Source organism: Mangifera indica, unplaced genomic scaffold (genome assembly GCF_011075055.1).
Source record: "Mangifera indica cultivar Alphonso unplaced genomic scaffold, CATAS_Mindica_2.1 Un_0051, whole genome shotgun sequence".
NCBI lineage: Eukaryota > Viridiplantae > Streptophyta > Magnoliopsida > Sapindales > Anacardiaceae > Mangifera > Mangifera indica.
Genome location: NW_025401143.1, coordinates 111,445 through 137,275, shown reverse-complemented (window position 1 = coordinate 137,275; position 25,831 = coordinate 111,445). Strand labels below are relative to the sequence as shown.

The 25,831-nt window shown below is 33.7% G+C and overlaps 4 protein-coding genes across 8 annotated transcripts; 1 reads left to right on the top strand and 3 right to left on the bottom strand.

Annotated features, from left to right (window-relative positions):
- Positions 1-1,745: 1,745 nt before the first annotated feature.
- Positions 1,746-9,778, bottom strand: LOC123206842. Of its 5 annotated transcripts, none has more exons than XR_006500140.1 (14): positions 9,601-9,778; positions 8,853-8,951; positions 7,975-8,102; positions 7,697-7,853; positions 7,464-7,573; positions 7,128-7,211; positions 6,978-7,026; positions 6,795-6,886; positions 6,066-6,204; positions 5,638-5,717; positions 4,052-5,565; positions 2,876-2,989; positions 2,019-2,781; positions 1,746-1,897 (listed from the first exon to the last, which is right to left on the bottom strand). XR_006500140.1 is itself a non-coding variant. In XM_044624101.1 (13 exons), the coding sequence occupies exons 2-13, from the start codon at positions 8,943-8,945 to the stop codon at positions 2,213-2,215; spliced, it is 3,129 nt and encodes a 1,042-aa protein (XP_044480036.1). In that variant the 5' UTR covers positions 8,946-8,967; positions 9,601-9,778; the 3' UTR covers positions 1,746-2,212. The 5 variants fall into 5 exon arrangements, 3 of the variants coding, with proteins under 3 accessions (XP_044480036.1, XP_044480035.1, XP_044480037.1); XR_006500139.1 differs by having other exon boundaries at positions 1,746-1,844; XM_044624101.1 differs by having other exon boundaries at positions 1,746-2,781; positions 8,853-8,967.
- Positions 9,779-13,069: 3,291 nt separating this feature from the next.
- On the top strand, positions 13,070-15,524 carry LOC123206824 (L-ascorbate peroxidase, cytosolic-like). The gene is made up of 10 exons (XM_044624081.1): positions 13,070-13,227; positions 13,371-13,503; positions 13,586-13,760; positions 13,855-13,920; positions 14,496-14,544; positions 14,633-14,715; positions 14,833-14,912; positions 14,993-15,095; positions 15,194-15,252; positions 15,340-15,524. Exons 2-10 carry the CDS (start codon positions 13,385-13,387, stop codon positions 15,353-15,355), a joined length of 750 nt encoding a protein of 249 aa, XP_044480016.1. The 5' UTR covers positions 13,070-13,227; positions 13,371-13,384; the 3' UTR covers positions 15,356-15,524.
- Positions 15,525-16,288: 764 nt separating this feature from the next.
- Positions 16,289-17,140, bottom strand: LOC123206830. Its single transcript, XM_044624088.1, has 2 exons — positions 16,551-17,140; positions 16,289-16,472 (listed from the first exon to the last, which is right to left on the bottom strand). Exons 1-2 carry the CDS (start codon positions 17,138-17,140, stop codon positions 16,289-16,291), a joined length of 774 nt encoding a protein of 257 aa, XP_044480023.1.
- A 1,177-nt stretch (positions 17,141-18,317) lies between these two features.
- Positions 18,318-25,104, bottom strand: LOC123206829. Its single transcript, XM_044624087.1, has 11 exons — positions 24,862-25,104; positions 24,232-24,435; positions 23,839-24,095; positions 23,635-23,720; positions 23,338-23,501; positions 22,947-23,083; positions 22,536-22,799; positions 19,560-22,444; positions 19,313-19,421; positions 18,704-18,784; positions 18,318-18,617 (listed from the first exon to the last, which is right to left on the bottom strand). Exons 1-11 carry the CDS (start codon positions 25,043-25,045, stop codon positions 18,543-18,545), a joined length of 4,446 nt encoding a protein of 1,481 aa, XP_044480022.1. The 5' UTR covers positions 25,046-25,104; the 3' UTR covers positions 18,318-18,542.
- Positions 25,105-25,831: the final 727 nt, after the last annotated feature.

Genomic DNA, 25,831 nt, shown 5'->3' with positions numbered 1-25,831 from the left:
ATTAATTAGAATTATAAAATTTTATCTAATATAATAATTATTTAAATAATTTATGTACAGTTTTATATTAGAAAGTCGGTGCTTCTCTCTCTCTGTGTAACTTATTATTTATTCTCTTGCCAACACCCGAGTAATTGCATGCCAAGACCCAAGAACGTGCCCGACTCCAAAAATTCCTATATTTTAATTGATAATTGTTTTTTAATTTTATTATATCTAATTAAAATAAGGGCCGTACCCTTGGATATAATAATAAAAATATTGGCCGAGGAATTTACCATTATTTGGCTTTGACTTACTAAAATAAAAGATATCAACGCGGAAAGGGGTAAGTACGAGTATTTTTCAAATAGTATTTTTTAGTTTTTAATAAAATTATATATATTTTTTTAAGTATATAAATAATTATACAAATAATTATTTTTATATATATATATATATATATATATATATATATATATATATATTTTTTAGAATAGGAATCCTCAAATTCGGAGAAAGTCATTCAAATAATGCAGGCTAATATTTGATGTGAGTACGTAAATGTTTTCTGCTTCTTTTTTAGCATAGATATTCTTCACTTTGTTGCCATGCCAACAAGTAGGAAAACATTTATTTATTTCTCTACCAAAAGGTCTTACTGCTTTTGCTATATATTATAAAGGGTAAACTTGAAACATAAAGATAAAGTCTAAAAACTCATGTAATTTTTTAAAGTACATGAGTATTTTCCCACATTAAAATAATGCTATATTTAAAAGTACATGTAATTTAAAGGCCATATCTAATTATGTATTTAAAAATATTTACATATAATATTATTTTTCTTTCAAAACACTTTGGAGATATTTTCCCACATTAAAATGCTTTCAGCTACTAAAAAAGAAATTTTGATTGTCTAAAACATTTTCCAAAAAACACACAACAAGCAAGAAGATTTTGGCACAAGTTTCTTTCTTTTGTCTTTTTTCTTTATGGCTTGACTTTAAATTTGTACCACCAAGATTTAAAAGGGAAATGCACTAGTACTAGTCCCCACTAGACCAAATCTTTCATCACGAAAACATATGCATATAATTCAAAAAATAATATTATATACATATTTATATATATTATTACATAATTAAATAATATTTTATTTATAATTTAAAATAATTAATTATATGATAATATATACAAATATATATATTTATATACTTAAAAAATAAAAATACATAATTTTATTATAATAAAAATCCTTATTCATGTATCAACATGCAAAATACTACAATTGGCAATGTATTGGCTTAAAAGGAGAATCACATATCTCAATGTGGTTGTTGGAACTTAGAACACACGGTTGAATGCATTTTTGTTCAACTCTATCTTTCATTTTGTTGTTTAGGATTTTTGATTGGTGGGGTTCCTTTTTTATTATTAGATTTTTCTTTTTTAATTTTAAACATGTCGCAGTGGATGAGACACCTCAATTGGCAAAGAGGTTTGTTTGGTGCATAGGGAAAGAAAAAGCTTGGGAAACCACACCTACTTTTAATAAATAAATAAATAAATAATTGTCTTTGTTTTAACTTTGTAAGATAGATTTTGAAATGTATATTTATTTATATACTATGTCTATTTATATACTTAAAATAAGTATTTATATTTATTTGTACACTTAAAATGGGTAAACATATAATTGCCCTTGAGTGGTGAGATGAACAAAGAAACTTTTAAGGTTATTGAAGCAAAACACTCAAAACATATGGAGACTCAACCTACTAGTTTTATATCATATCAATCGTCATCATATACATACAGAATTCCACAATACACACTTATCTTCACAACTCAACTTACCTAACCTGCAAAACCATACTCTGTATTAGACAAATCCATCCGCGTAACCCTGATAGGCCTGTAATTTTCAATTGAAATGAGGTGGCCATAGAAACACAACCATGTGTCCCTTTAAACTATTAATACTTTGGGGAATCAATACTTTTAAATCCAGTAAATTAATAATTTAATTAATTTACCTCCTCTGTTGGTATCCAGACACGATTTTTAGGCCCCATCTTCCATGAGTTTGATCCCTGGAACCTGCCCAACGAGACCAGTTATGACTTTGTCCCATCCTGAAGTGCTATGCGATCCAATCCCCAGAGATCTGTAAGTCTCTTCCGTAATCCACCATTCCAATCAAGTGATTAAAATTTGATTCCAAGACAAATCACATCCCAAATGTTCTGTAATATAGGTCTCCGTAACTAGGCATCCGAAACTTCGAATCTTCATACCCAGTATAAAATTTGTTAAACCCCAGTCTCTCATTTCTAAGGAGCTCTGCCATGCCTGAACTGTTTCCACCCTGAACCTCACTCCACCCGTCCCAGTGGCCATTTGAAATTAGGGAATTTCTAGACTGTTCGATGGATAGCTGGGAAAATGGAGATAGACTATTCACTTGTGATTGGTCCATCAGCCTGGAAGAAATGGCGTAAGAATCACCAAGAGAATTAAAGCCATCTCCACCAGCATATCTTAGGTTCTGCTGTGGAGAAAGAGATCTTTGCATCATCAACTGCAGTCTTGCCTCATTTTCTAAGATATTTAACTGTGGGGGAAAATTAGACCGCATTTCCAAGCCAGGATTGTTAAGCCCAGCTTGAAGTCTCCCTTTACCAACAGCCAAAATTGCAGGATCCATAAATTCAATATCCCCAGTGCTACTGAAATTTCCAGCATGCTGTGTCTGATAAGGATTTCCCAACAGGGAGGAAGAGTCGAGAAAATGGTTTCCTGTCAAGCCAATGAAGGATATACTTTAGCGACACAAATAGGCAACTCAACAAAAATATATCATAATATCCATACATATAATATAAAAGCTCACCAGAAAGTGCATCAAAAGGCTGATCCACTCTCTCATGAGAAGAAAAGCCCGGAGGAGGTGCTCTGCTTGGAACTGAGAATCCAGGCGGAGCAGAAATTTGAGATCTTGAAACTGCTAAACAAAATTTGACAAGAATTGGTTTAGTTTAACAAACCACCAATTACGACAAACTGAAACACATAAAAGGCAAAAACGTTTTCACTTTGTCAAGAAAGGAAAATACATATATCAATGGAATAACTTACAGAAGCAAATTCACCATTAAAATTAAGAATTACAAGAAGTATGCAGAAATACTATTTACATTTCCCCCCCGAGGAAATGTGGTCAAATCAAAACATACAACATGACAAAACAAATAAAATATGCAGAAGTAGTAAAAAGAAAGAAAAGCTTAGTACCAATCCCCCCACTATGGTAGGGTACACTTCAAACATACAAAAAAAAAACTCACAACTGCACGAGATTGCTCACAGAACTTAATTCTTGGTCAATTTAAGACATAGAAAACTACAGATAGTCCACCGGAAGAATGGTCATTTGGGTAAAGTGCTGGGAGAAAAAAAGAGAGAGAATGAGCCCAAGGCAGAAACAAAAGCCACAGAATAGATGAAAAACAAAATTTTGAAGTCATCAGCTAACGGCGTTATTTTTTCATATACACAAAAATCCCGATAACTTTTCCTGTGTTTTCACCACTCTAAGCTGAAGGCTAATTCCCTACTATACAGATTTTGTCAGCTATAATATCCTAAGTAGTTTAGCAATTATACCACTACATCCAATCCTTCCGATTCATCATTTAAAGATACAGAAACAAGTACAAAACAATACACATCACCAGCCTAATCAAGCAAACTAAACAAAAATCCTCCAAAAGGAGATTAATTAAACATAAGATATGCTTACTAAGGCCACGATTGATAAAAGAAGGTTTGTTCAGACATTATCATGTACAGGCCCAACACAACTGCTCCATAATAAACCAACAATAACTTGCAAAACTTGTCGATCAAAAGATAACATTAAAAAAAAAAAATTAATATGGAACCAAGAAAAACCTACATAGATATAGAATGCAACAAAATAATTTGGAAAAAGTGCCACTAGCAAATATCTATATCAAAATATTGACAATAGAGGATAAATATTTCAGTACAAAATGGCATTACTCACCAGAAAGCTTATTAGAAGAGAACATTGAAGGATTGGTAGGAAAATTGTCAGATTCTTCAAAAATACTGGGACAAGAGCCATTACGAATGCTAAGCTTATCTAGTAATCGCTCCCTATTTTCAGCAACATCCTGGGTGAAAGAGTGGGTCTTTGGCAACTGACCAAAATCACTAAAAGATCGCTCAACATCAAATGCTTGATTCTTTATTTCTTCCTGTCTCGCAAAAGAGAATCTGGACTGATTGTTATTTTGTCCTTTCCAGGAACTCGACACAACTGAACTATGCTCTTTATCGGCTTCACCTAACTTAGACAAATTCGGATGAAAAGCTAAGGGGCGGCCCTCCCATGCATCAAAATCCATAGACGATAGATTTGAGATAATGTTGTTCTCTCTTCTATCTACAGCAGTGTTGATATTAGAATCACCTTGTATCCTTCCCATGGGATTCCCTTTACCCTCATGTGAAAGCAAAAAGCGATGCTCTACAGTCCTTTCAAAGCCAGTAGAACTCCTAAACAACTTCTCAGGGTATCCATTTGATATCGAGGAAATGCTAGATGAATGTAGACGTGAACCATCACTGACTTTATTATCTACAAATTGAGGATCAGAATTTAAATTAACAGCAGAAAACGCCTCACTGTATTGCAAAGATTGAGACCTCACGTGATTTGAGACATGGAATGAATTGACTGAATTTGGCAAATAAGTTGAACGACATACAACTTCTGGATCTTTTAGTCTTTGACTATCAAAAGATAAGACATCTTCCTCTTCTTGTGGATTTGCATCAGTCATTGCTTGTGTTTGAGGACCTTTTCTCCAATCAAACTGTTCTGTTGAAACAAAGACATCATTTGTCAATATAGCAGGATTCCCACTTGTTGGTGACATCAAAGGTTCTCTAAATTGATCAGCCTGAATATGTGACCCAAAGCTCTCAGCAGATTTATTCATTTCAGGATCCAAAAGTGTACTACTAGATCTATTTACAGCAGACTGTTCATCTATAACATTGCTATCTATGCTCATTACTGACATATCAAAACATAAGTTCTGCATCAAAATATCTTTTGCTACATTCTCTTCATTTTCAGGACCAGAAACAGAAGAATGCTCAGTACTTTCTGAAGTACTTATAACATTTGGAGGCATACTAAGGCCTTTATCACCATACTTGGATAACTGTGGACTACATAACTGGCCATTCAACCTTACTGTAGAAGACTCTCCAACTGGTGTAGGATGTATCTCTACTATAGAGGTATGGCAGTCAACGCCAACATGCTGTCCCAAAGATTTCAACGAATCTGCCTTGCCCTTAGAATGTGAAATTTGCCTATCCTCATTTAATGCTGGCTTTTTCACTAAATCAACCTGTAATGTAAATGCAGGAGTTGTATTTGCAACTGCAGAAGAAAATGCTAAAGTGCCTTCAGGTTTTTGCTTGGAAGGTCCATTAGAACATACTGCAGAAGCTACTAGCTGTTGGTTTGAAGCACAGATTCCCCTACCACATGACATATTCAAGATAAGGACCTAACCATACCAAATACAATGTAAAGACAGGTAAATGGCATACCATGCAGGTGCAGCAGGTTGGGGTGCAGATCTACTAGAGCTTCCATTTGGAGGAGAATCTTTAGTGGTACTTGCTGTACTCTGGCAAAAGAAAGGTAACAAAATCAAGACCACAGTCCAATACAAGTGCAGACGTCTAACAAAAGGTTATCTCTAATGATCATACTAATGTGACAAATAAATCTCACATGGGAACAATTAAAAGGATTATTGAAATATAATTCCTTTTAGCCATAATGTTGACATGTACTTTTAACAATTTTCATAGTCGCATATATGCAATCAATACATTTGACCAACTTTCATTTGATGAATAATGAAAAGCCAACCTCCCCAATCTAACTCCCCTATATAAACAAATGATCAAAGAAAAAAAATATATAAAGCTTTCTCAGAGAAATTATGCTAGTTAGGACTGATAAAACTTACATTGGAAGCACTTTTTACAATGGGCTTTGCTGTGGAAGCAGAACTAGTAATGCAATAATCATCAAAAGGTGGTGGTAATACACTCCCAGAATGTCGTTGCGGATTGTTTGTTGTGCCAGTAAGTTGTTGAACTCTACTCCTGTAAAACCACAAGGTAATTCAATCAATCAAAGATCGCATCAACGGAAAAACCACATGGAGAACAAGGCTTCCCATTGAACGAATCTAACTGCTTCAATCTAAAAATGCATTACAATTACCAAAATGAAATTCTTCCAAAACTTCTACAAGCTAAGAAAATTTGGCTCCAATTTCAAGTCCAAATTCAACTTCATGTTATTGGACAATAAAGTCAGACAATGAAAATCTTAAAAATTACCAAAAATTGATTCTTATACACCTATTAGTATCCTTATCAACTGTAAAGTTGTTGTATCTGGAATGCCACCAACAGTAGCAGTTGGATTTATTTGTTAAAGTAAAAGAAAAGAAAATTGATTAAAATAAATATATATACAAAAAGCAAGACAACAACAATAATAATTGTATCTGTCTGCTAATGAAAAGAAAACACACACACACACATATGTATATATAAAGATGCTGCAGGCAGAAACCCGGCACATCATTTAAACACATTTTCCACAAAAAGATACAAAAGCTAAAGAAAGCAACTTTACATGAGACTTAAAGGAAAAGTAAAACTGAAAGCACAGAAATATTGATTACCTTGTGTATGCCGATATAATCTCATCCTTAGTAAAACTATCCTCTTGAGAGCCGATTTCATGCAAATACAGACAATCAGGATTGCTGCAAGGCTAAAGCCAACAAAAAATTCAACACTTACATCAGAAAAAATGCTTGTCACAATCATCTACTGCAAACAAAATAATTTTTTATGGAATATACCATATTTCTCAGCCAAGCATGACAATACTTTGTAGTCCCAAAGCATGCCCTGAAATGCATAATCAAAACACAAAAAGATTACAATGAAGACAATAAACAAGGTAGCAATAAAAGATATGACAGGTTAGACTGATGTAAATTCAAACGTACTTTAAAGATTTACCCTCCAAAACAAACCCATGGACAGACTGGATACATCTAACAGCTTCCTCCTCTTTTGAGTAAGTAATATATCTGCAAGTAAAACATAAAATTAACAACATAAGTATCAAACAAGTATATGTGAATCGAGAAATAGAGCAACATTTTGAATAAAAACACAAATTTTAAGACTACCTAAATAATCCTACAATTATAAAAAAAATTAAAAATTAATATCTGGAAATACAATAGCGTCAAGTTGCAAGTTAAAATTAGAAGATCCCTTCTAAGAAAAACATTTCATACCAAAAATGACATAGATATTGAGAAAATATTTCAACTTACACACTACAAGTATTGTTTGGAAATTGCTGAATGACACCAGCTGCTGTACGAGACATAGATACTTTTAGAACCTTCCCATACTGACCAAAATATTCTCTACGCTGAAGAAGCTGCAGAACATTGCCATGCCATATTCATAACATGTCAAAAGAAATAAAGGAAAAACATAGACAATAACCATCATGCTCAACCCCAAAGAATATGCACACAAATAAAGGAGAGAGATATAATACATCCTCATCCCCCAAATTAACCGGCAGCCCAACAATGTAAACAAGATTTCGTTGAATCACTCGAACACTGCTGAGCTGTTGCTTCTTCCCTTCAGATGTTTTAATCTTAGACTTTTGTGACTTCATCTTCCGCTCCATATTGACTTCGGCCACCAATCTGTTGAAATAAGGAACACACAAAAAATGGTAAATAATAATACTAACAGAATAATTAGAGAAAGAATATAAGTTGCATTCTTTCTTGTCTTAACTAAACATACTATTGAACAAATGACTACCTCTCACACTTTGCAGCCATCCCAACAATTTTTTCCTTGTCATAAGGGAGACGACATGCCGGACACCGACCCTCTGTCTCATCCTTTTCAGCCATGTCCATTATGTGATGCCAACACCAAACACATATCTACAATGAAGCGGTAAATTAATACATATAAAGCAAAACAAAAAAAAACAATCAGATAAAATTTCTTCAAAAATGAAAGTGACAAATAAAATATTAGATAGATAAAGCACAAAAGCAACATTTATAACTCCCTTTCACTTGAGCATTGTAACCTGAAGGCATAAAGGAAGATTTTGTAGAGGACCCTTAAATACTCCAACTTTAAAGAAAGTGAGACTTATGGTAAATGTTTAATACTTATAAGAATGTCCAGTCTATATTTACCATGACACTTATCATCAATCCTCTTCAAGAAAGAGAATAAAAACACCAATTATCAATTGCATCTTATACCTTAAATCCTAAGATGCAATTTAATGCCCACAAAATAGTTTAACAATGAGTCCGTAACTAGCCCTAGACATCAAACCTATGGAAGTTTTACAAAAAATGTAATTGTTCTAACAACAGCAAAATAGCGAAAGAAGATTCATTCAATAGTGAAAGCAATGCTTTATACGACTCAGTGACAGTAATTGGGGTTGAAAATTTAGAATTCTTCAAATATCAAAAAAACATTCACTTGTCATACCGCAAAATTTGACTTAAACAAGAAAATGTTATTTAAATAGCACATCTGACAACATCTCTGTAGTCATATTAAAATTTTTAGATTCCGCCTAAGAGTGCTTCAGGTTAACATCTTCAAACATGCATTACCCAAATATCATATCTTTTTTTCCAACTTTTTAAAAAACTACTGTCTCAGACCTCATAGCCACATCTGCAAGGCTTCAATTGTTGATCTGTCAAATCCATCTCCTCAGCACAGAGAGGACAAGTCTTTTCTCCGACGTCACTCATGGTTGCCTGAAGAAATGAATACCTGCATTACATTCAGTTTGGGCATACACGTAGGCACGAATGAAGCTCAAAATACATATTAATATTGAAAATTCAATACCATTTCGAGAAAATTGAGAAAATAAATTTAATCACATAATCAACGCAAGAAAAAAGCATTTATTTATGTAAACCACATACAGTTTAACCTTAAGACTAGACATATACTCCTATCAATACATATTATCACTTCCAATTATCAAAACAAACCTCCGAAGAAAGACAAAACCCTAGACAAGTCCCAATATATTCAAAACGCAACTACCACCACAGTTCACACTAAAATCAACACATCACAAATCAAACCCTGAAGTCATCACTTCGCTTTTCTCACATCAAGAAAATCAATGCATAATACCGAAACTGTTAATCGCAGATCAAAGTACACAATCCATTTACCAAATAAATCGCAACAACTCAAGAATCTCGATAAATAATCGGAAAACTCAATCCCATAACTGGCCAATCAAAATCAGTTGCATGCAACACAAGCAACCAAAACAAAGCGGTGCTTCAATCAGTTACAAACGAAAAATAAATCGAAAATTAGAGATCTCGGAAACAAAGATAAGATCGAGGAGCATAATCGGAAAAAATTAGGGTTAGATAGACTTACAGTTGGGCGATCGAGAAAAAGAGGCAAATCTGAGGAAATTAAGAAAGAGTATAGAAAGGATGGATAGAGACAAAGAAAATAACACCACAAGGTGAGAAAAGAAGAAGAAACCACAAGAGAGAGAAGAGAATACAAACGAAGGGCAGGGGCAGGGGCAGGGGCACGAGCTGAACTACGTTTGGATGGGATGGGATGCTTTATTAGTTGCTGGCTTTAGCTCACTTCTCTTTCTCAAAGGGTCGCTGTCATTTAAATATTGCAAATAGGACATAATTGCCTTCCAATGTGGATTTTATTACGCAGTTTGCCATTTCCTGCTTTCCCGGTTTTGTCGATATTTGGAGCTGGGTTCCGTGAGGTTTAATATGGTATCTTTTGTGGTCACTCGGAGGACTGCCACTTCGTCTATGGCGCGTACGACGGTTTTGATTCATTTTATTTTTTAATCATATAATTTTTAAAAAATATAAATAATTTTGTTTTCTCTATGCAAACAAACAAACAAACAAACAAAAATAGTATTTTCAAATAAAAATTTAATGTGTTTTTATAATTATGTCATATTCTTCACATCCTAAATTTTAGACTGTATTTCAATATATTCTTAGATTACTGATTTCTCAAGAACCTTAAAGTAATATGTGGAAAAGAATAAAAATAAGAATATATGATGTGTAGTCTTTATAAAATTTTGTTGAATTTTCTTTTGAGTTCGAATTTTATAAAATCTCAATAAAAAAAATTGCTGGCTTGGGATTTCAAATTTGAGATGTAAGGTCCCCTTTGTAACATTTTCCATACATTACAAAAGATAAGCTTTAAATTTGTGACATGTTAGATCATGATTATAGTCATAAGGTAAAGTTTAAATGACAAACGAGTTAAAATTTCAAGCATATGAGTAAGGAGTTATAGTCCTATATAAATCAAATGTCGAGTCTTATTTGGCATAATCCATTGAGCTCACGGGTCATATCAAGCTAAGACTAGTGAAATTGTAGGTCTTGTGGATTGTGTCAACCCATTGAAAAGCAAGCCTTGGGGCACGACTCATGGCCCCTATGTTGTGCCTCCATGAACTTTTTTTTGAGTCAACATGTGTGCTTTTCAAATTGTGTTAGTCTAGCCCACGAGCTTTCCCTATAAGTCTCCAACATGGCCTACCTTAATAGCAAGCTTTGACATGACCTGCAATTTTGATATAACAACATGCATCCAAATGAATATGAATGAACGTAGATGTCTTGAATGATATTTAGAGATATAAGTGGTATGTGTAAGTATTGAAAGATGCTCGAAAGAGAGAATAAGTTAGAGCATGTATAAGATAAGGGAAAACTAGAATATGACATTAGTTAAGATAGACTCGAGATACAAGAAAACATATTATAGAGTATGAATATAAGAATGAGATTAAGTAACAGAGTAATCATATTTTTTCAAGAGTAGGGAGACCTAGTGATCCTCAAGAATGCTTGTATGGGACATACATATCTCAAGATAGATAAATTAATATCACCTATGGAACATGAATTTCTCATAAGCGAGGGAATTGTTTCTAAAAGTTTGTTATGAGGTGGCATTCGTGACATAAACTATGTATCTATAGAGAAGTGTTGTACTCATAGAGAGAACACATTGTTTGTTGTGTGCACCCATAGAAAGGTGTGCATCGACCAGAGGTGTTATGAGCTAAGAGTTCGTAGATGGGCATCTTTGAGGAAATGACTAGACAAATTCATACATATCATGAACTACGATAGCATGAGAAAGTAATCATATAACCAATATGTCAAATCTAGGTTTTAGCTTAAACCGATCAATATAGAGATGAGAAAAGACAATATAGGATATGAATGTTTTTACCATAATAATTGAATCTCATATATGTGATATATTCTATGTCATCCAAGGGGTAAAGATAAACCTTTTATGATAAGAGAGATTAAGAATAAGAATGTAAGATGAGTGCAAGAAATTGAGTGATTTGAAAGCTATGTTATGTAAGGTAGTTACTCTTGTTTATTAAATGTTTTGTTACTCACTCATTTTTTGTTGGTTTTGCAAGTAAGTATTGAGGCGGAGGCGACAAGCCAACTAGTTAGCCAAGATGTAACATTAAGGGGACTCTAGTCATTATTTCAGTAGTGATATTTTAGTTGATTTTGTTTATGTACACAATTTGATGTTATTTTATGATTTATATGATGTTTATGTTATCTAGTTTTATTATATTTGACACTTGGGATTTGTTTCACATTTTAAGTTTGGAATGGAAGATAATTATAATTTTTCATGCATGATGAAAGTTTAAGTAATTTGTATTGCATGAATGACCTAAATGTGTTACATTTTCATTGGAGATTAGGACCTATAATGCAAGGTGTTAAATAAATAAGGTGACTATAAAGAACAAGTATCTATTGCCTTAAAATAGATGATTCAATTTGACCAATTGAGTGGAGTCTTGATGTTTTTAAGATTGCTTTAAGGTCAATATATCATCAAGTAGAAGTTACTGAGAAAATTATACCCAAGACAACTTTTCAGATTAGATATATGAATATCGTAAGTTTAAAGTAATATCTTTTGAATTGATGAATGCTCTGAGAAAATTTATAGGTTTGATATTCCAAGACTAATAGGGAATGTACAGAGTATTTGGTGTTTATATTGTCAAAAATTAAGAGAAAGATGATCATATAATAAGTTTTTTAAATGTGATTTCTTGTTAGACAAAGTTGTTTTCTTGGAATGTATAATTACTGTAAGAGGTATATTAGTAGATTCTAATAAAGTAGAGATAATGTTAGAGTAACGAAGCTAAAAATTGTTTAAAAAATGATAAATTATTTAGATTTATTTAAATTAATAAAATTATATATATATTTTAAATATATAAATAATATATTATTATATATTTAAAAAACTTAAATTAAAAATAAAATAATATTTAATTATATAATAATATACTACCTATATATTTATTTTATTTAAGAAATGAGTCTGATCACAACTTCAATTCTAGCATTATCGAAGAATAGTATAGAGCATGGTGTTTACGTAGATGTTTCACACAGTGATGTTGAAATTGTGTTGACACGACAGCACAAGGTGATGGAAGTAAAAATCATATTGACGAGGAGATGACATACTAAAAAAATTTTAATATGGAAAAAAAATTAAGAAAAGGCCAAAACTATTAATCACTGAATTTTTAATTATGTACAGAAGGAGATTTCAGTAATTTGAGAAATTGCGGTCCCTTTAGGTGGGCCCAGCCTTCTTATTGGTAACAACAACATAAATTCGTTTCCTCCTACAGATATTGACTTTATTTTATTTCTATAATTTCTCATTTTATTCATTTCCTACCTACCCCAAAGCCAAACCCGACGTGGATTCAAACCTTTCAAACTCATTTCTAGTCTGCCATAAACCAAGTAAATGACAACCACAAGATCTGCCTCAATCAACGGTCAATACCATTCTACTAGAACCTTCTGTTTCTTCTCTAGCCTATATCATCGCCCTCATCTCCCCAAGTGAGCGTGTGCCCTGCTCGTGCTACCGATTGGAAACCTAATCTCTCTTTCACCTTATTATTTCACTGCGTCTTCTTCCAAGGTCAGTAATGGCTACAGATCCCTTCAATCCGGCCTAATGAAATACGGATTGCCATTTTGATCTTACGTCTGAAGTGTATTCGCTCATCTTTTAAGTGTTTTCACTCAGTTGTGAATGTTTTCTTTAACTTTTACTTGATTCAGAAACGTGCAACAAGATGACCAAGTGTTACCCGACTGTTAGCGCTGAATACCAAAAGGCCGTTGAGAAATGCAAGAGGAAGCTCAGAGGTTTCATTGCCGATAAGAAGTGTGCTCCTCTCATGCTCCGTATCGCGTATGTACTCTCTCATTTCCCGTATTTTATACGTACAATTATACTTTTATGTTGATTCGGTAGATTCGGTTTTGTATCACAGATGGCACTCAGCCGGTACTTTTGATGTGAAGACAAAGACTGGCGGTCCATTCGGGACTATGAAGCATCCTGCTGAGTTGGCTCACGGCGCAAACAATGGTCTCGATATTGCCGTTAGGCTTTTGGAGCCTATCAAGGAGCAGTTCCCTATCCTCAGCTATGGTGACTTCTATCAGGTACTGAAAACTGTTTTTACATAATATCTACTTACACGTTGTCGACCGTTTGATTGATTTCTTATTATACAATGATATTTTGAACCGTGATTAGTTGGCCGGTGTTGTTGCTGTTGAAGTCACTGGTGGGCCTGAAATCCCCTTCCACCCTGGAAGACAGGTTAGTTATTGATTTTATTATTTATTGATTACAGTGTTTTAGTCATCTGTTTCGATTTGTATTGTTGATTGTTTATTTTCAATTAAATAGGCGATTACTGATTATTTTTTCATATGATATATATTTTTATATTCTTTATTGTGGTAGTTTTGTTTTTCCCATGACGAGAAGGAACCTTGAAGTATTCCATGCGTTAGGAACTTTATTTTATCTGAAACTAATTTTTGTTATTTGTGTTGTGGAGTCTAGTATTTGTTTGGGTCAATACATCCTCCCGGCCTTTCTAATCTAAAATGATGCTTTCGTTGTGGCTGTCCCTAATAGTGAGTTAAAGAATGATGAATTGTTTCTGTAACTCAAAGTGACGAAACTTCATGTGACAAATCTGCTAATCAAATTGCTTTTATTTGTCTCTTTTGGGTCATTCATTCAGTGTCTTTTAGAATAATGTAATGTTTGAAAATTTGGTTGTGTGGAGTGTTATAATTGTTGCAACAAATTTTAGATTATAATTTAATCGTCAGTGAAACATTGTTTTTGTGAGATTAATTGTTGCTGATACTTTTTCATCCCAGGACAAGCCTGAGCCACCTCCGGAAGGACGTCTTCCTGATGCCACCAAGGGTTAGTAGTTTCACTATGGTTTATTCATTTTGAGTTTCAGCTGTTGATATATCTGGGGGCGTGTTTCTCAATCATGAAATGACTGCAGGCTCTGATCACTTGAGGGAGGTCTTTGGCACCATGGGCCTCTCTGACCAGGACATTGTTGCTCTCTCTGGTGGTCACACCCTGGTTAGCAATCAACTCTGAAGCTTGTTTGTTTCCTTGAGGGATCTGATATCTGTTAATTGGTTAATTTTGTTGAAACATTTTACTGAAATCTTCTTCCTGCTTTGAAAAACTTTGCAGGGTCGGTGTCACAAGGAGAGGTCTGGATTTGAGGGAGCTTGGACTACTAACCCTCTCATCTTTGACAACTCTTACTTCAAGTAAGTTTAGTTCTCTTAATGATGTTGTAGCCAATTATTGTAGGTAGAAATTATATTTTTCTTATGCATTTTTTTGTCAGGTTACTCTTGGAAGGAGAAAGGGATGACCTTCTGCAATTGCCTTCTGACAAGGCCCTTCTGACTGATCCTGTTTTCCGTCCATTGGTCGATAAATATGCGGCGGTATTTATTGCTTTTTTATAAAATATCTCGGATCAGATATGGTAAGTAAATGAACATTGTTATCAAGCTAATCCTAGTTGCTTCTATCTGCCCTATAGGATGAGGATGCATTCTTTGCTGATTACGCTGAAGCCCATCTCAAGCTCTCTGAACTCGGGTAACTCCCACTTTGAGAATTCCTATGTTATATGATTTCTCTCATTATTTTGCTTCTAGTGTTGTACTTATTGCATACATTTGCCAGATTTGCGGAGGCATAAGAGAGGGGGGATGACGGCAACCAGCTGATGGTATGACGCGTGGCTTTGACGTTCGAATGTTTTTTATTTCTCACAAGAGTTGATGGTTGTGTTTTGAAAAAGAAGTTGGTTAGAATGTTATGGTTCTAGTTTCGATTAATAATAAAAAATATATATTGGACTTGAGATATATGGTACTGAATAATGTGGTTAGAGAATGTTTTTCTTTACTCAGTTACGATCACATTCTCCTCGCCTTGGTTTATCATCCAGACTAGATTGCTGTCGTCTCTATGTAGGGATGGATGGATGCCAATTCGATTTTAACATGTCCCCTATAATCAAATCTAGTTTAATACTAATTTAACTATTTAAATAATTAATTAGATTGATCAAATTATGATACTCGATTGGTGATATTACATATTGAAAATCTACTCTTTGTATAGACTATCATATTGATTTATTTTAAAGAATAAAATAATCAAAAATCTGTAATTCTTATCCCATCATTTAAAAAATATTATAAATATATTTAAAAATTTTCATAAATATTCTATTGTATCATATTTTTTTAAGTAATTAATATTTGTTGTGTTATAAAATATATATTGTATTATATAATATATTTATTATATTATTTAATTTGATATAATATTTTTAATATTTTTATTTTTATTATATCATATTATACAATATATATTATATATTTTATAATACTGATAATTATAATATAATTGTTTTATAATTTTTTTACAAATGAAATAATTAATATAAAAGAGTAATGATATATATATATATATATATATATATATATATATATATATATATATATATATAAATTTATCTAAATTATAATAATTTAATTTATAAAATTTTTTATATATTTTAAAGTTTGAAAAAAAAAAGATGAAATTTATTTATTGACACAGTTTTATTCAAATTAAAACAATATTAGATTGGCGTTGGTGGTGGGCCTCCTGGGATAAAGCGTCTTATTCTTACATCTTTTCCTTGGATATTGGACTGCAATATATCTGTCTCTCCAAGAATCCTCTCAACATATTCTGGGGAAGTTACCACCACGCGAGCAAACAATTCGCCGATATTTATATTCTCAATACACTCTCCATATTTCCTGCATCACAATCAAACCCAAATTAATTAATGAATGTTCCCGCCTGCTCATTGTTAATAATCACAAGCCAAATCTTACCTGGTGAAGAACTCTTCAAGTTCTTGATATGTAATGGGATGGCCCTTTGAGAAAGTTGCGAACAGGGTTTTATTATCAACAACATTCAGATAACCTTGGCTGCCATGATTAGCTTGTTGATTATCTTGCACTGGAACAATTTCGCCATTAGAGACAGCCGAGCTTGTTCTTGGACTAATGTCATCTAAAATCCGCTTGAATAAATTCCGTTTAAAGTCCTTCATGTATCTTTTAGCATGAAATTTGTTCTCATAAACAACTCCCAAAGTGAGAGTCCTCCCACCGACACAACAGCTTAGCGGAAGCCATCTCTCATCAACAAGAGAAAAAGACTCTCTATTTAAAAATTCTATACACGTTTCAGTCTCGCGTAATAATTCAAGAAACAACCAAGGAGGTAAGTGCAGTGAATTGTTGACAAAATTATAGTAGCCCATACATTCGAGCCAATGCCAGAAGGCCAAATATTTGCAGCCGATTTTAGGCGGCAAATCCACGCCGAACAGTAAACGATCATAGGCTATGCGGTAAATATTGTGATAAATCTTGAGTTGTCGGAGAGTGCCAGGCGTTCCAGTGGTAGAAGCCATCCTTGATGTTTGTTTTGATTTGAAGAGCGGGAAAGAGATCGAAAGATTAAAGATAATTTTGTGGAGACTGGTGCGAAGAAATTTAAGTAGTGGGTATTTATAGAGTTAGGTTGAATAAGTCCGATCAAAGGGAGAAATTTTATTTCCTTTCTAGATGTGAAACTGAAAATTATCTTTCCTGATTCGGACTGGAATACTGTAAAAGAGATGAAATCTTTTCTCCACTCGTATTGGAAATAATAAAATTATGCGTATAAAAAATAAATATAAATTTATGTATAATAGATAATATATTATTATATAATTAAAAAATTTTAAATTAAAAATAAAGTAATATTCAATCATATAATAATATGTATAAATTTATACACATAATCGGTTGTTTTGGATAATAAAAAAATCTTAACACATAAACCCTAGAGTTACATATTGAAGGACAAAATTCTCTATTGAAAGAGTTGGACAAGTTTGTGAAGCTAAAAGATCCATTCAAATTCAATTTTATTGTTTTTAGAGTCCAAATAAAGTTACAATTTGAAGATTAGGGGATGTTACTTCAAATATTAATTGAAAATAAGTATGCATATAAACAAATTATACAAGTTTAGAGTAGTGCTATTAGTATAAATAATATATATAATTTTATAGATAAATAATAACTTATTATTATACGATTGGATAGTTTTTTAATTAGAAATAAAATAATATTTAATTATATAATGACTTGCCATTATATATATATATAATTGTATATATTATTTATATATAATTTTATTGTAAATATATTTATACGAACTGATGTAATCATATCAAAACTTACAATTAGTTTGTATAATTTATTTATATATATATAATATTATTTATATTAATATGTTTCACCGGCTTTTTACACCAATAAAATTTGTAAAATTTGGGCAGTCTTGATAACTTATTGCAAAGAATCATAATAATGATAATAATAATAAACTTCTTAACCACCTGAAAATGTTTATTCTTACTTTTTGAAGGAGTTGATGTCAGTTTTGTTTTTTTATATATATATTTTAGCACAAATTATTGTCTGGGATGGCATTCTAAAAACATTAAATCTTAACAATAACACCTTTTCAATTGAATATAAAAAACATATTTTCGTCTTAAATTATAAATTAATTTCTCAGATTGTTTTTTACTCTGATTATTTCAAGACTGGCCTAAGATGGGTTGATTTTTCAGAGTTCGGAGAACACAAAGTCAATGGAACATAATTTACAATTTGTAGATTGTTGCGTGAATAAAGAAGAAATAAATATGCTTTGGTGGAAATGCCCGGGCAAGCCATAATTCAGACAATAATATTTGCTCAAAATATGGCGTGCTTCAAAATCAGTAACAATGTTAGAGGCAAAAGAATGATTAGGCATTAGGAAGGAGGAGGTATGTTGGTAAATTTTGTACAGTCAAATGGCCCAATGCCTTGATTGTTCTTCCGCTTCACCTGAAAATTATTTACATTTCAGATCAAAACACCACAACAAATTGAATGCCATAACAAAATAGAATATCCAGGTAACCAGAAATTACCGGGGACCATGGACCAGGTTCAGGTTGAGTCTTGTCTTGGGGTGAATGCTGTACAGCACCACTTTTCAAGGTTAGAATTTCCTGCAGAAAGATGCAACTGTTAAATGGACAAACCCACTGACTAATCTTTTTATCAATGCTATGTCTACTTATTTTGATTATATAAATAGACACATATTTGTGTGTGTTATCATGTGATTACGCATAGTTTTTTGTAATCTTAATGCTATAAAATTGGAGAATTATCCTACCCAAAAATAATGGTGGTTTCAGTTACAATAATATCTGACAATACGAGAGGAAAACAAATGGAGACATGAGATTGATGAAATATTTCTATTAATTGAGCAAATAATTATACTTAATCAAGAGGATCTAACACTTTATGATTCGATTTCAGTATATGTTTAGCAAAGGATTAAATAGAGTTTGATCTTTCATCCCACTCCACAGATAGAATCAGTTTGGATTGTACAATATACATGGTGCCATGAGTGTTCCAGGCCTACAGGTTATGCGTCTAAGTTGAGTGACGAGGAATGTGCTGTACAGTAACTTTAGATCAAAGATAAAATCTAAGTATCCACAGGTAAAGAGAACTGATATTACCTCTCCAGCAGCTTCAAATGCAGCTAACCACTCATCGGAAAACGGAACAGCATGTGGTGGAGGTTTTATCATTGAAGTATCTTGCTTCCTGTCAATCCCAGATTTCTTACTGCATACAAACATCAGGGTCAGAAGGAACTCTAAAATTTTTTATTAGTACTGAGAACAATTCTCCATTGAAATTAGGAACAAGTTTAAAAACAAGGAAGTTCCAAATGTATAACATAGATCAGAACTAAGTACTCACAGAAGTTCTGCTGTATCCTTATCTTTTATGGCATGTATGGCATCATCTAAAGCATGCTGCGTTTCATTGTTAGGACTGCCATCCTTTTGAGTGATAATAGTTTCATCTTCCTCAGGCAAATTGTCACTTGCCATTGAATTAACATGTACTTCCTGCAAGTCATTTCCAGTTAATGACATTGTTGCATCTTCTGACTCATGCTGCATTTCACCACCAGAATCGTCATTATTTTCACAAATAGTAACTTCTTCTGGAAAAACAGTGATCTTCACTGTATTAGCATTTACGTCCTCAGAGATGCTTCCTGTTAATGACATTTTTCTTGCATTGTCTGTGGCATACTTGACATCTTCTAGCTCATGCTGCAGTTCATCTACAGAACTGTCACTGTTTTGCGATATACTGGCTTCCTCTGGCAAAGAATCATGCTTCAATATGTGAAATATATTTTCTACAATTGATACCCTCTGATATGTATTAGCTGAAAACTTAGATTCTTTGTTCTGTGAACAAAATGCTTTAGATTCGCAAGTATTTTCTGTTCCTGAATTTTGAACTTCATTCATTTTCAAAGAGACACCACAAGTCAATGACCAGGTAGGAGAACTAAGTTCTTCATTATTCCAGAACTTTGTATCAGTATAACACTCAGGATTTTTGACCAATGGTTCAATCTCAGCAGAACCTAACACTCTATTCTCCTCAGACGGGTACTCCACCTTCTGGTCCTCATCAACACCATCATTCTTAGCTGCAGGGGGTGCCTGAGTACAGACAACAGAACTTAATTCATTTTCACAAGCATCAGTGTGCTCTAAAACAACATCCACTATGCTTCCAAGCACATTCATCTCCTGCAACTCTTCAGAAGAACAGTTGTTTACAATCACCTTGTCATCCAAACTCAATCCATGGTCATCCAAAGAAACTTGTGCAGCCACAGGGTCAGACTCATTATGTTCAGTGTGCCCACTAGATGTATTCTTAATTGTATCACCAACTCCAGCAAGTTCTTCATTTGTTTGCTTTGCATATACATGTTGAAAAAGAGCAGAAATTTCCACTTCTCTATCAAAACAACTTTTGGCGTACAGACTCACATCTGCAACTTTACTAGCATTGGATTCTCTGAATTCTGCAAAAGGCTTGTAGTCCTCAAATAAAAGTTTGTCATATGCCTCTGAAATCTGCTTCCCCTCTATGGACAGATTGTTGACAACATGCTTGTAATTCAGCTGATTATTTTGCACTGGTGACATATATTGCTGACAATAACTAATTTCATCTCCAGGCCGTAATTCAGAGTCAGAACAATTACTGTTTAGTGGCAAATTCAAGTGTTTGTCTTCTACATGTTTGTGTTTATTTATTTCATCTGTCATGGAATAACCCTCAACTTGCATAGCAGGAAGTGTATCATTTACCTCTGAACTACCCATAACTTCCTCTGAAGTGCTGGGCTGGGATGTTATACACTGAAAATTTCCCATTTCACAACCACTGTAATATCCACTGTCTGAATGAACATCAGGGACTTCAATGCTGCCATTAGTAAAAACATCTGCTTCTTGATATTTATCCAACATTTCTGATATGCCAGAAGGAGTTTGACCATGATGTTTGATATCAGGCCTGAATTCTGTATCAATAAAACATGACTTGATATTGTCTTCACATGGGTCCTCTACCGCCATATCACAGCCACTGTCAGGCCATGTCAGTTGTTTTGAACAAAGAGCAGGGGAACTATTCAATTCAATTCCATCAGCATCAATTATGGTTTCATTTTCATCAACAACCATATTATCAAAGGCTGAAGAGCCCAAAACAACTTTTCCCCTTCCAGCTGATAGACTGACATTGGCAGACTGCAACTGTGATTTTTTACAGAAGTTATCAGTTGCAGCAATGCATTCTGTACTGGAATTAGCAATCTCCGTACCAGTGCACTTCTGAAACTCTAAGGATCTACTCTCCCGTGAAAATGTGCCATTGTTTGTCCATGGACTTGGACTTTCACTTTTAATCTGTTCTACCTGACTGGTGGAAGGCATTGTCTCATCTGCTTGTTTCATGTTTTCTTCATTTGCACAGCTTAACAAATCATCATGCTGTTTTGAAAGACCCTCAATACTATAAACATTGGCTTTTCCAGATTGTGACTCTGAAACAGCACCATGGACGTCTCCAGATTGTGACTGTGAAGAGGACCTGTGATCCTTAATTGACACATGACATACTTTGTTCTCCTCACATTTGCTGTCAATAAAATCCGTTGTCTCAAAAACACCTTGAACTTGCACTGCCAGGTCAAGTTGGGACGTAATATGAGCATTCTCCAATTTGGGCTCAGTCATTTCTATATTCATTGGGCAAATACTAGCTACTCTCTCTTTGGCATCATCTTTCATGAATTGATCAGATTGTGCACTTCGTAAGAGCAATCTATCATCGCTACACTGTAGTTCACTATCCACTGCAGGAGAATTCTTCTCATATGTTCTTTGTTCCCCCGTTTTCAGAGATTTCTGGTTAGTGTCATTGTATATATGAAAACTTTGCTCATTATTTACAGTGTCAAAACTGTTAAAGTTAGATGGCGCATTAAGTTCCACCTTTTGAGTAGCATTTCCAGGCAAGTTGGATTCTGTCTTTTCAAGTGAATCAGAATGACGATTAGATTCTGTAACTGAACCTGGGACTCCCTTATTTGCACTTGATGTCAGACCACTTACAATGTCAGGCATCTTCCCAGGGGCAGGAATGGGCTTCTCACGGATAACATTGAAGGCATCAAATTTCCTCAAATTAGGAATGTTTGATTCGGGAACATTGCAAGCTTTATTACTTCTCTGTAATATGTTATGTGAAGAAGAAACTTTTGACTGCAAGTAACCACGAATCAAAGAAATAAATATCAATCAGAATTTTTACCACAGATCTATAAATGGCTAAAAAATGTCTATTTGAGTCAACCTGATTAAAAAATCCCAATGATGGTGATGGCATCCGCAAACCTGATGGCTTTGCAGTTTGTACTTGTGAATGTTGCATGCTTCCACCAGTACTGGGAAACTTTGGTGGAAAAGAAGTCGCAATTTCATTACTCTCATGGTTGTATGATAAATTCCCAGAAGCTGGAAGAGCTGGACCTGGGTTGATCTCTGAGGCATCATTAGCTTTGGTGACAAAAGAATGCTGTGAATTGTTTGACGACTGGGTTTTCCGTGCTGCGCTGGCCTGTAAAAATATTGGAACATCACAACTAATAAAGCAACCATTCCATGGTTAAATGGAATATTTTGTAATAAATAACCATGTTCGGCCCAAAGCATTCTCCAATATAGGTTTATAAAAGCTAACACTTCTAATGTTTTATGTTCTCACCACATTTCTTTTAGCCTGTTGAACAGAAGATTTCACAACTACCGATTTGCTGGGTTGCAAACCAGATCTGGCATTACTTCGGGCAGTTTTAGAATTGTTTGAGGAACACCTTAGTCCAATGTTTCTTTGAAAACTGACTGCTGTTCAAGAAAGAAGAAAGCAACAAATGCGAATATATTATTTTCATCTGCTGTAAATGCAGAATTGGATTTGAAAGAGTAGTCTATTGTACTACAAATATGACACAAGATAAAGATATGACAATTGCCAAATCAGAACGTTGAACAACTTTGAGCAATGATCTGCAGCTGAGAACTTTAATTCAGCTAATATATCTGTGAGCATAAGAATTTAAACCCTCCTGAAATCAAAAGAAATATGCTTCAGTTACCTTGTTGAACATTCTGATTCTGCTTTATGTTGCTGACTCCCTCAATATTGGTTTTAACAGTTGCAGTATGAACAGAGGGATCTTGTTTTCGGACTGGTATCTTTGGCATGTTTAATTCTTTAGTTGCTGCTTTAGTTTTGTTGACAGTCGCAGGCCTTTTCACAGTTCAAAGAAGTTAAGACCAACTACTCTCCAATTTAATAGATAAAGAGAGACAGACCAACTACCCAACTCTAGTAAATTTCTAAAAACCACAAAACTCTCCCACTATATTGTATGATGTCATCAAAAGGATATGTAGATGAAGCCGCAGGTCTTGGGCAACCACTGCGTTTAGATCCACATCTATTAACATCTTGAGCTGAAAGCACCTTTTGCTTAGCCTGAGGACATGTTCAACACGACTAGAATTAGTTCCATTTGACTCAGCTTTCAACTGACAAGATAATGTCCAAAAAATAGCAAGTCATAGGCAGCTCAAGCAACTATATGAACACTAACCGCTGAAGTTGATGCTACAATACAATTAACTCCAGTGGATGCACCCTTCTTTGGCAATGATGTACTGCCACACTTTCTATCCTCCTTTATAGTACTTGCTGGCAACTCCTTATACAAATTTTCTTCAAGAGCTGTCAGATCTTCTGATTCAGCCACCAATGATTCGCTCCGATCTTCATCAATAAGTGGCAACAGCGGCCCACTAGACTTACCAATGTCACCACTAATTAAAGACAACTCCCAAGGATCCAAAACACCTGACCCCAAAAAAAAAAAAAAAAAAAAAACTAGTAACTTAGTAAGTATTTAACCAATAAGAGTTTTTACCTCCCATCTTCAACTTCTACTAAGGAAATAAAGCATTATGAAATGCAAAACCAAATATTAGACCACCTTCTTCAGTAAAGAAAGCTTGGTTCCATGCTAAGCTTTTGCGCAAATTGTACCCTCCACCCTTCTTCTTCCTCTTCATTTGCTGGGGCTCTATACTGAGTTTTGGCACTTCCGGTTTGTTTAAGCTTGTATTCCCTTCATTAACACTATCACTATGTGATGATAAACTTAGATTTTCTTCATTCTCCTTGCTCGTCACTCCTGCTGCAATATCATAAGGTAATTTCGTTGAAACAGTTATATAAATTTAATGAATTAAACTAATTACCATTCAGTAGAAAAATGCTTCATTATTGACTCAAAGTTCCTCCATATAGCTCGCAATAAAGCTAAAAATTTACTAATTCGCTAGAATATGATGAATTCAAACTCATTCAGAAAACATATTATGTAACTAGAATTAGCAGAAAGAAAAACCATTTAGCTATTCAAAAAGATTATCTAGGACAATTGAAAAAATAATAAAAATAAAAGAATCACTAATATAAAAGAGAATTTAGAAAAAGAAAACTAGAAAAGCAAATTATTTAAATTACAGCACAATGTACACAAATTTAAACCAATAATTCGTATCCAAGAATCGAAATAGATATAAATAAAGACGACCAGATATCAAATGGAAACCCTAACCAATTGGAGAAACAAGAGGCGAGGGGGGATGAACGGAACGCTTAGATCTGGGGATTAGCAGAGGCGAACAAGTGAAATAGGTCTTATCGAAACTTGTCGCGTTGTCATTAAGGATCTTTTGCAGCGGCAACAGCGAATCATCTTCTCCGGAGATCTCTAGAAACGACAAGTCATCCGATTCCATTTCTCTGATTTCTTTCTCGTTTATTCAGTTCGAGTGTGAAAACAAATCTCAAATTGCTGGGCAAGCGGGAAACGGAAGACAACGGTCACGTGATGTGGCAGCTGCTTTTATAATTACTAAAAGTCCAGAATAATTTGAATTTTCATTTAACTGCATGAATTCATTTTACATGGGCCGGATCCTCGTACAAATACATGGCCGAAGGACTTTTTCATAATCAAAGTCCATTGCACTCATAAATTGATACGTGTTCATTATTAAAAATTTAAACACATATCTTTTGAATATTAAAATTAATTAAATTTTAAAAATAAAATCTTCATTTAACTAGTAATATATTTAAAATAAAAAAATATTATTCATTTCTTTTATAGGTTTAGAAAACTAATAATTTTTTTCTATCATTAAATTTTGAAATATTGCATTTTCTCTTTAGAGTTTTCTTATTTTCCCCCCTTCCTTTTCGACACTATCACTAGCCAATTTCTCTCTTCCTTCTCTTTTTTGACATAAGTAACTGGACGAAGAACATTCTTATCATTAGACGAAGACGATTCGTCTTTATCTAGTGACAAGGATGTTTTTCCTCTAGTTACTAGCATTAAAAAAGGGGAGAGGGAAAGAGAAGTTGACCAATGATGGCGTTAGAAAAAAAAGATAGAAAAAGAAGGAAACCCTAAAAGGGAAATATAAGATTTCAAAATTTAATTCTTAAAAAAATTGTTAATTTTCTAAACCTATAGATAAACACGTCAATTGGGCCGAGTTGAATGAAGGCACGATACG

What these genes read in the sequence shown, in the direction of transcription:
- LOC123206824 (XM_044624081.1), top strand. Translation starts at nt 13,385, where the DNA reads ATGACCAAGTGTTACCCGACTGTTAGCGCTGAATACCAAAAGGCCGTT. An exon ending in TTTGACAACTCTTACTTCAA is followed by an intron (nt 14,913 to 14,992) that starts GTAAGTTTAGTT and finishes TTTTTTTGTCAG; the next exon opens with GTTACTCTTGGAAGGAGAAA. An exon ending in TGGTCGATAAATATGCGGCG is followed by an intron (nt 15,096 to 15,193) that starts GTATTTATTGCT and finishes TCTGCCCTATAG; the next exon opens with GATGAGGATGCATTCTTTGC.
- LOC123206842 (XM_044624101.1), bottom strand. Translation starts at nt 8,945, where the DNA reads ATGAGTGACGTCGGAGAAAAGACTTGTCCTCTCTGTGCTGAGGAGATG. An exon ending in TTGTAAAAAGTGCTTCCAAT is followed by an intron (nt 5,718 to 6,065) that starts GTAAGTTTTATC and finishes TTCTTTTGCCAG; the next exon opens with AGTACAGCAAGTACCACTAA. An exon ending in CTCTTCTAATAAGCTTTCTG is followed by an intron (nt 2,990 to 4,051) that starts GTGAGTAATGCC and finishes AATTTTGTTTAG; the next exon opens with CAGTTTCAAGATCTCAAATT.
- LOC123206829 (XM_044624087.1), bottom strand. Translation starts at nt 25,045, where the DNA reads ATGGAATCGGATGACTTGTCGTTTCTAGAGATCTCCGGAGAAGATGAT. An exon ending in AGCTTTCTTTACTGAAGAAG is followed by an intron (nt 24,096 to 24,231) that starts GTGGTCTAATAT and finishes TTTTGGGGTCAG; the next exon opens with GTGTTTTGGATCCTTGGGAG. An exon ending in AACAGGCTAAAAGAAATGTG is followed by an intron (nt 22,800 to 22,946) that starts GTGAGAACATAA and finishes ATATTTTTACAG; the next exon opens with GCCAGCGCAGCACGGAAAAC.
- LOC123206830 (XM_044624088.1), bottom strand. Translation starts at nt 17,140, where the DNA reads ATGGCTTCTACCACTGGAACGCCTGGCACTCTCCGACAACTCAAGATT. An exon ending in CTTGAAGAGTTCTTCACCAG is followed by an intron (nt 16,473 to 16,550) that starts GTAAGATTTGGC and finishes ATTGTGATGCAG; the next exon opens with GAAATATGGAGAGTGTATTG.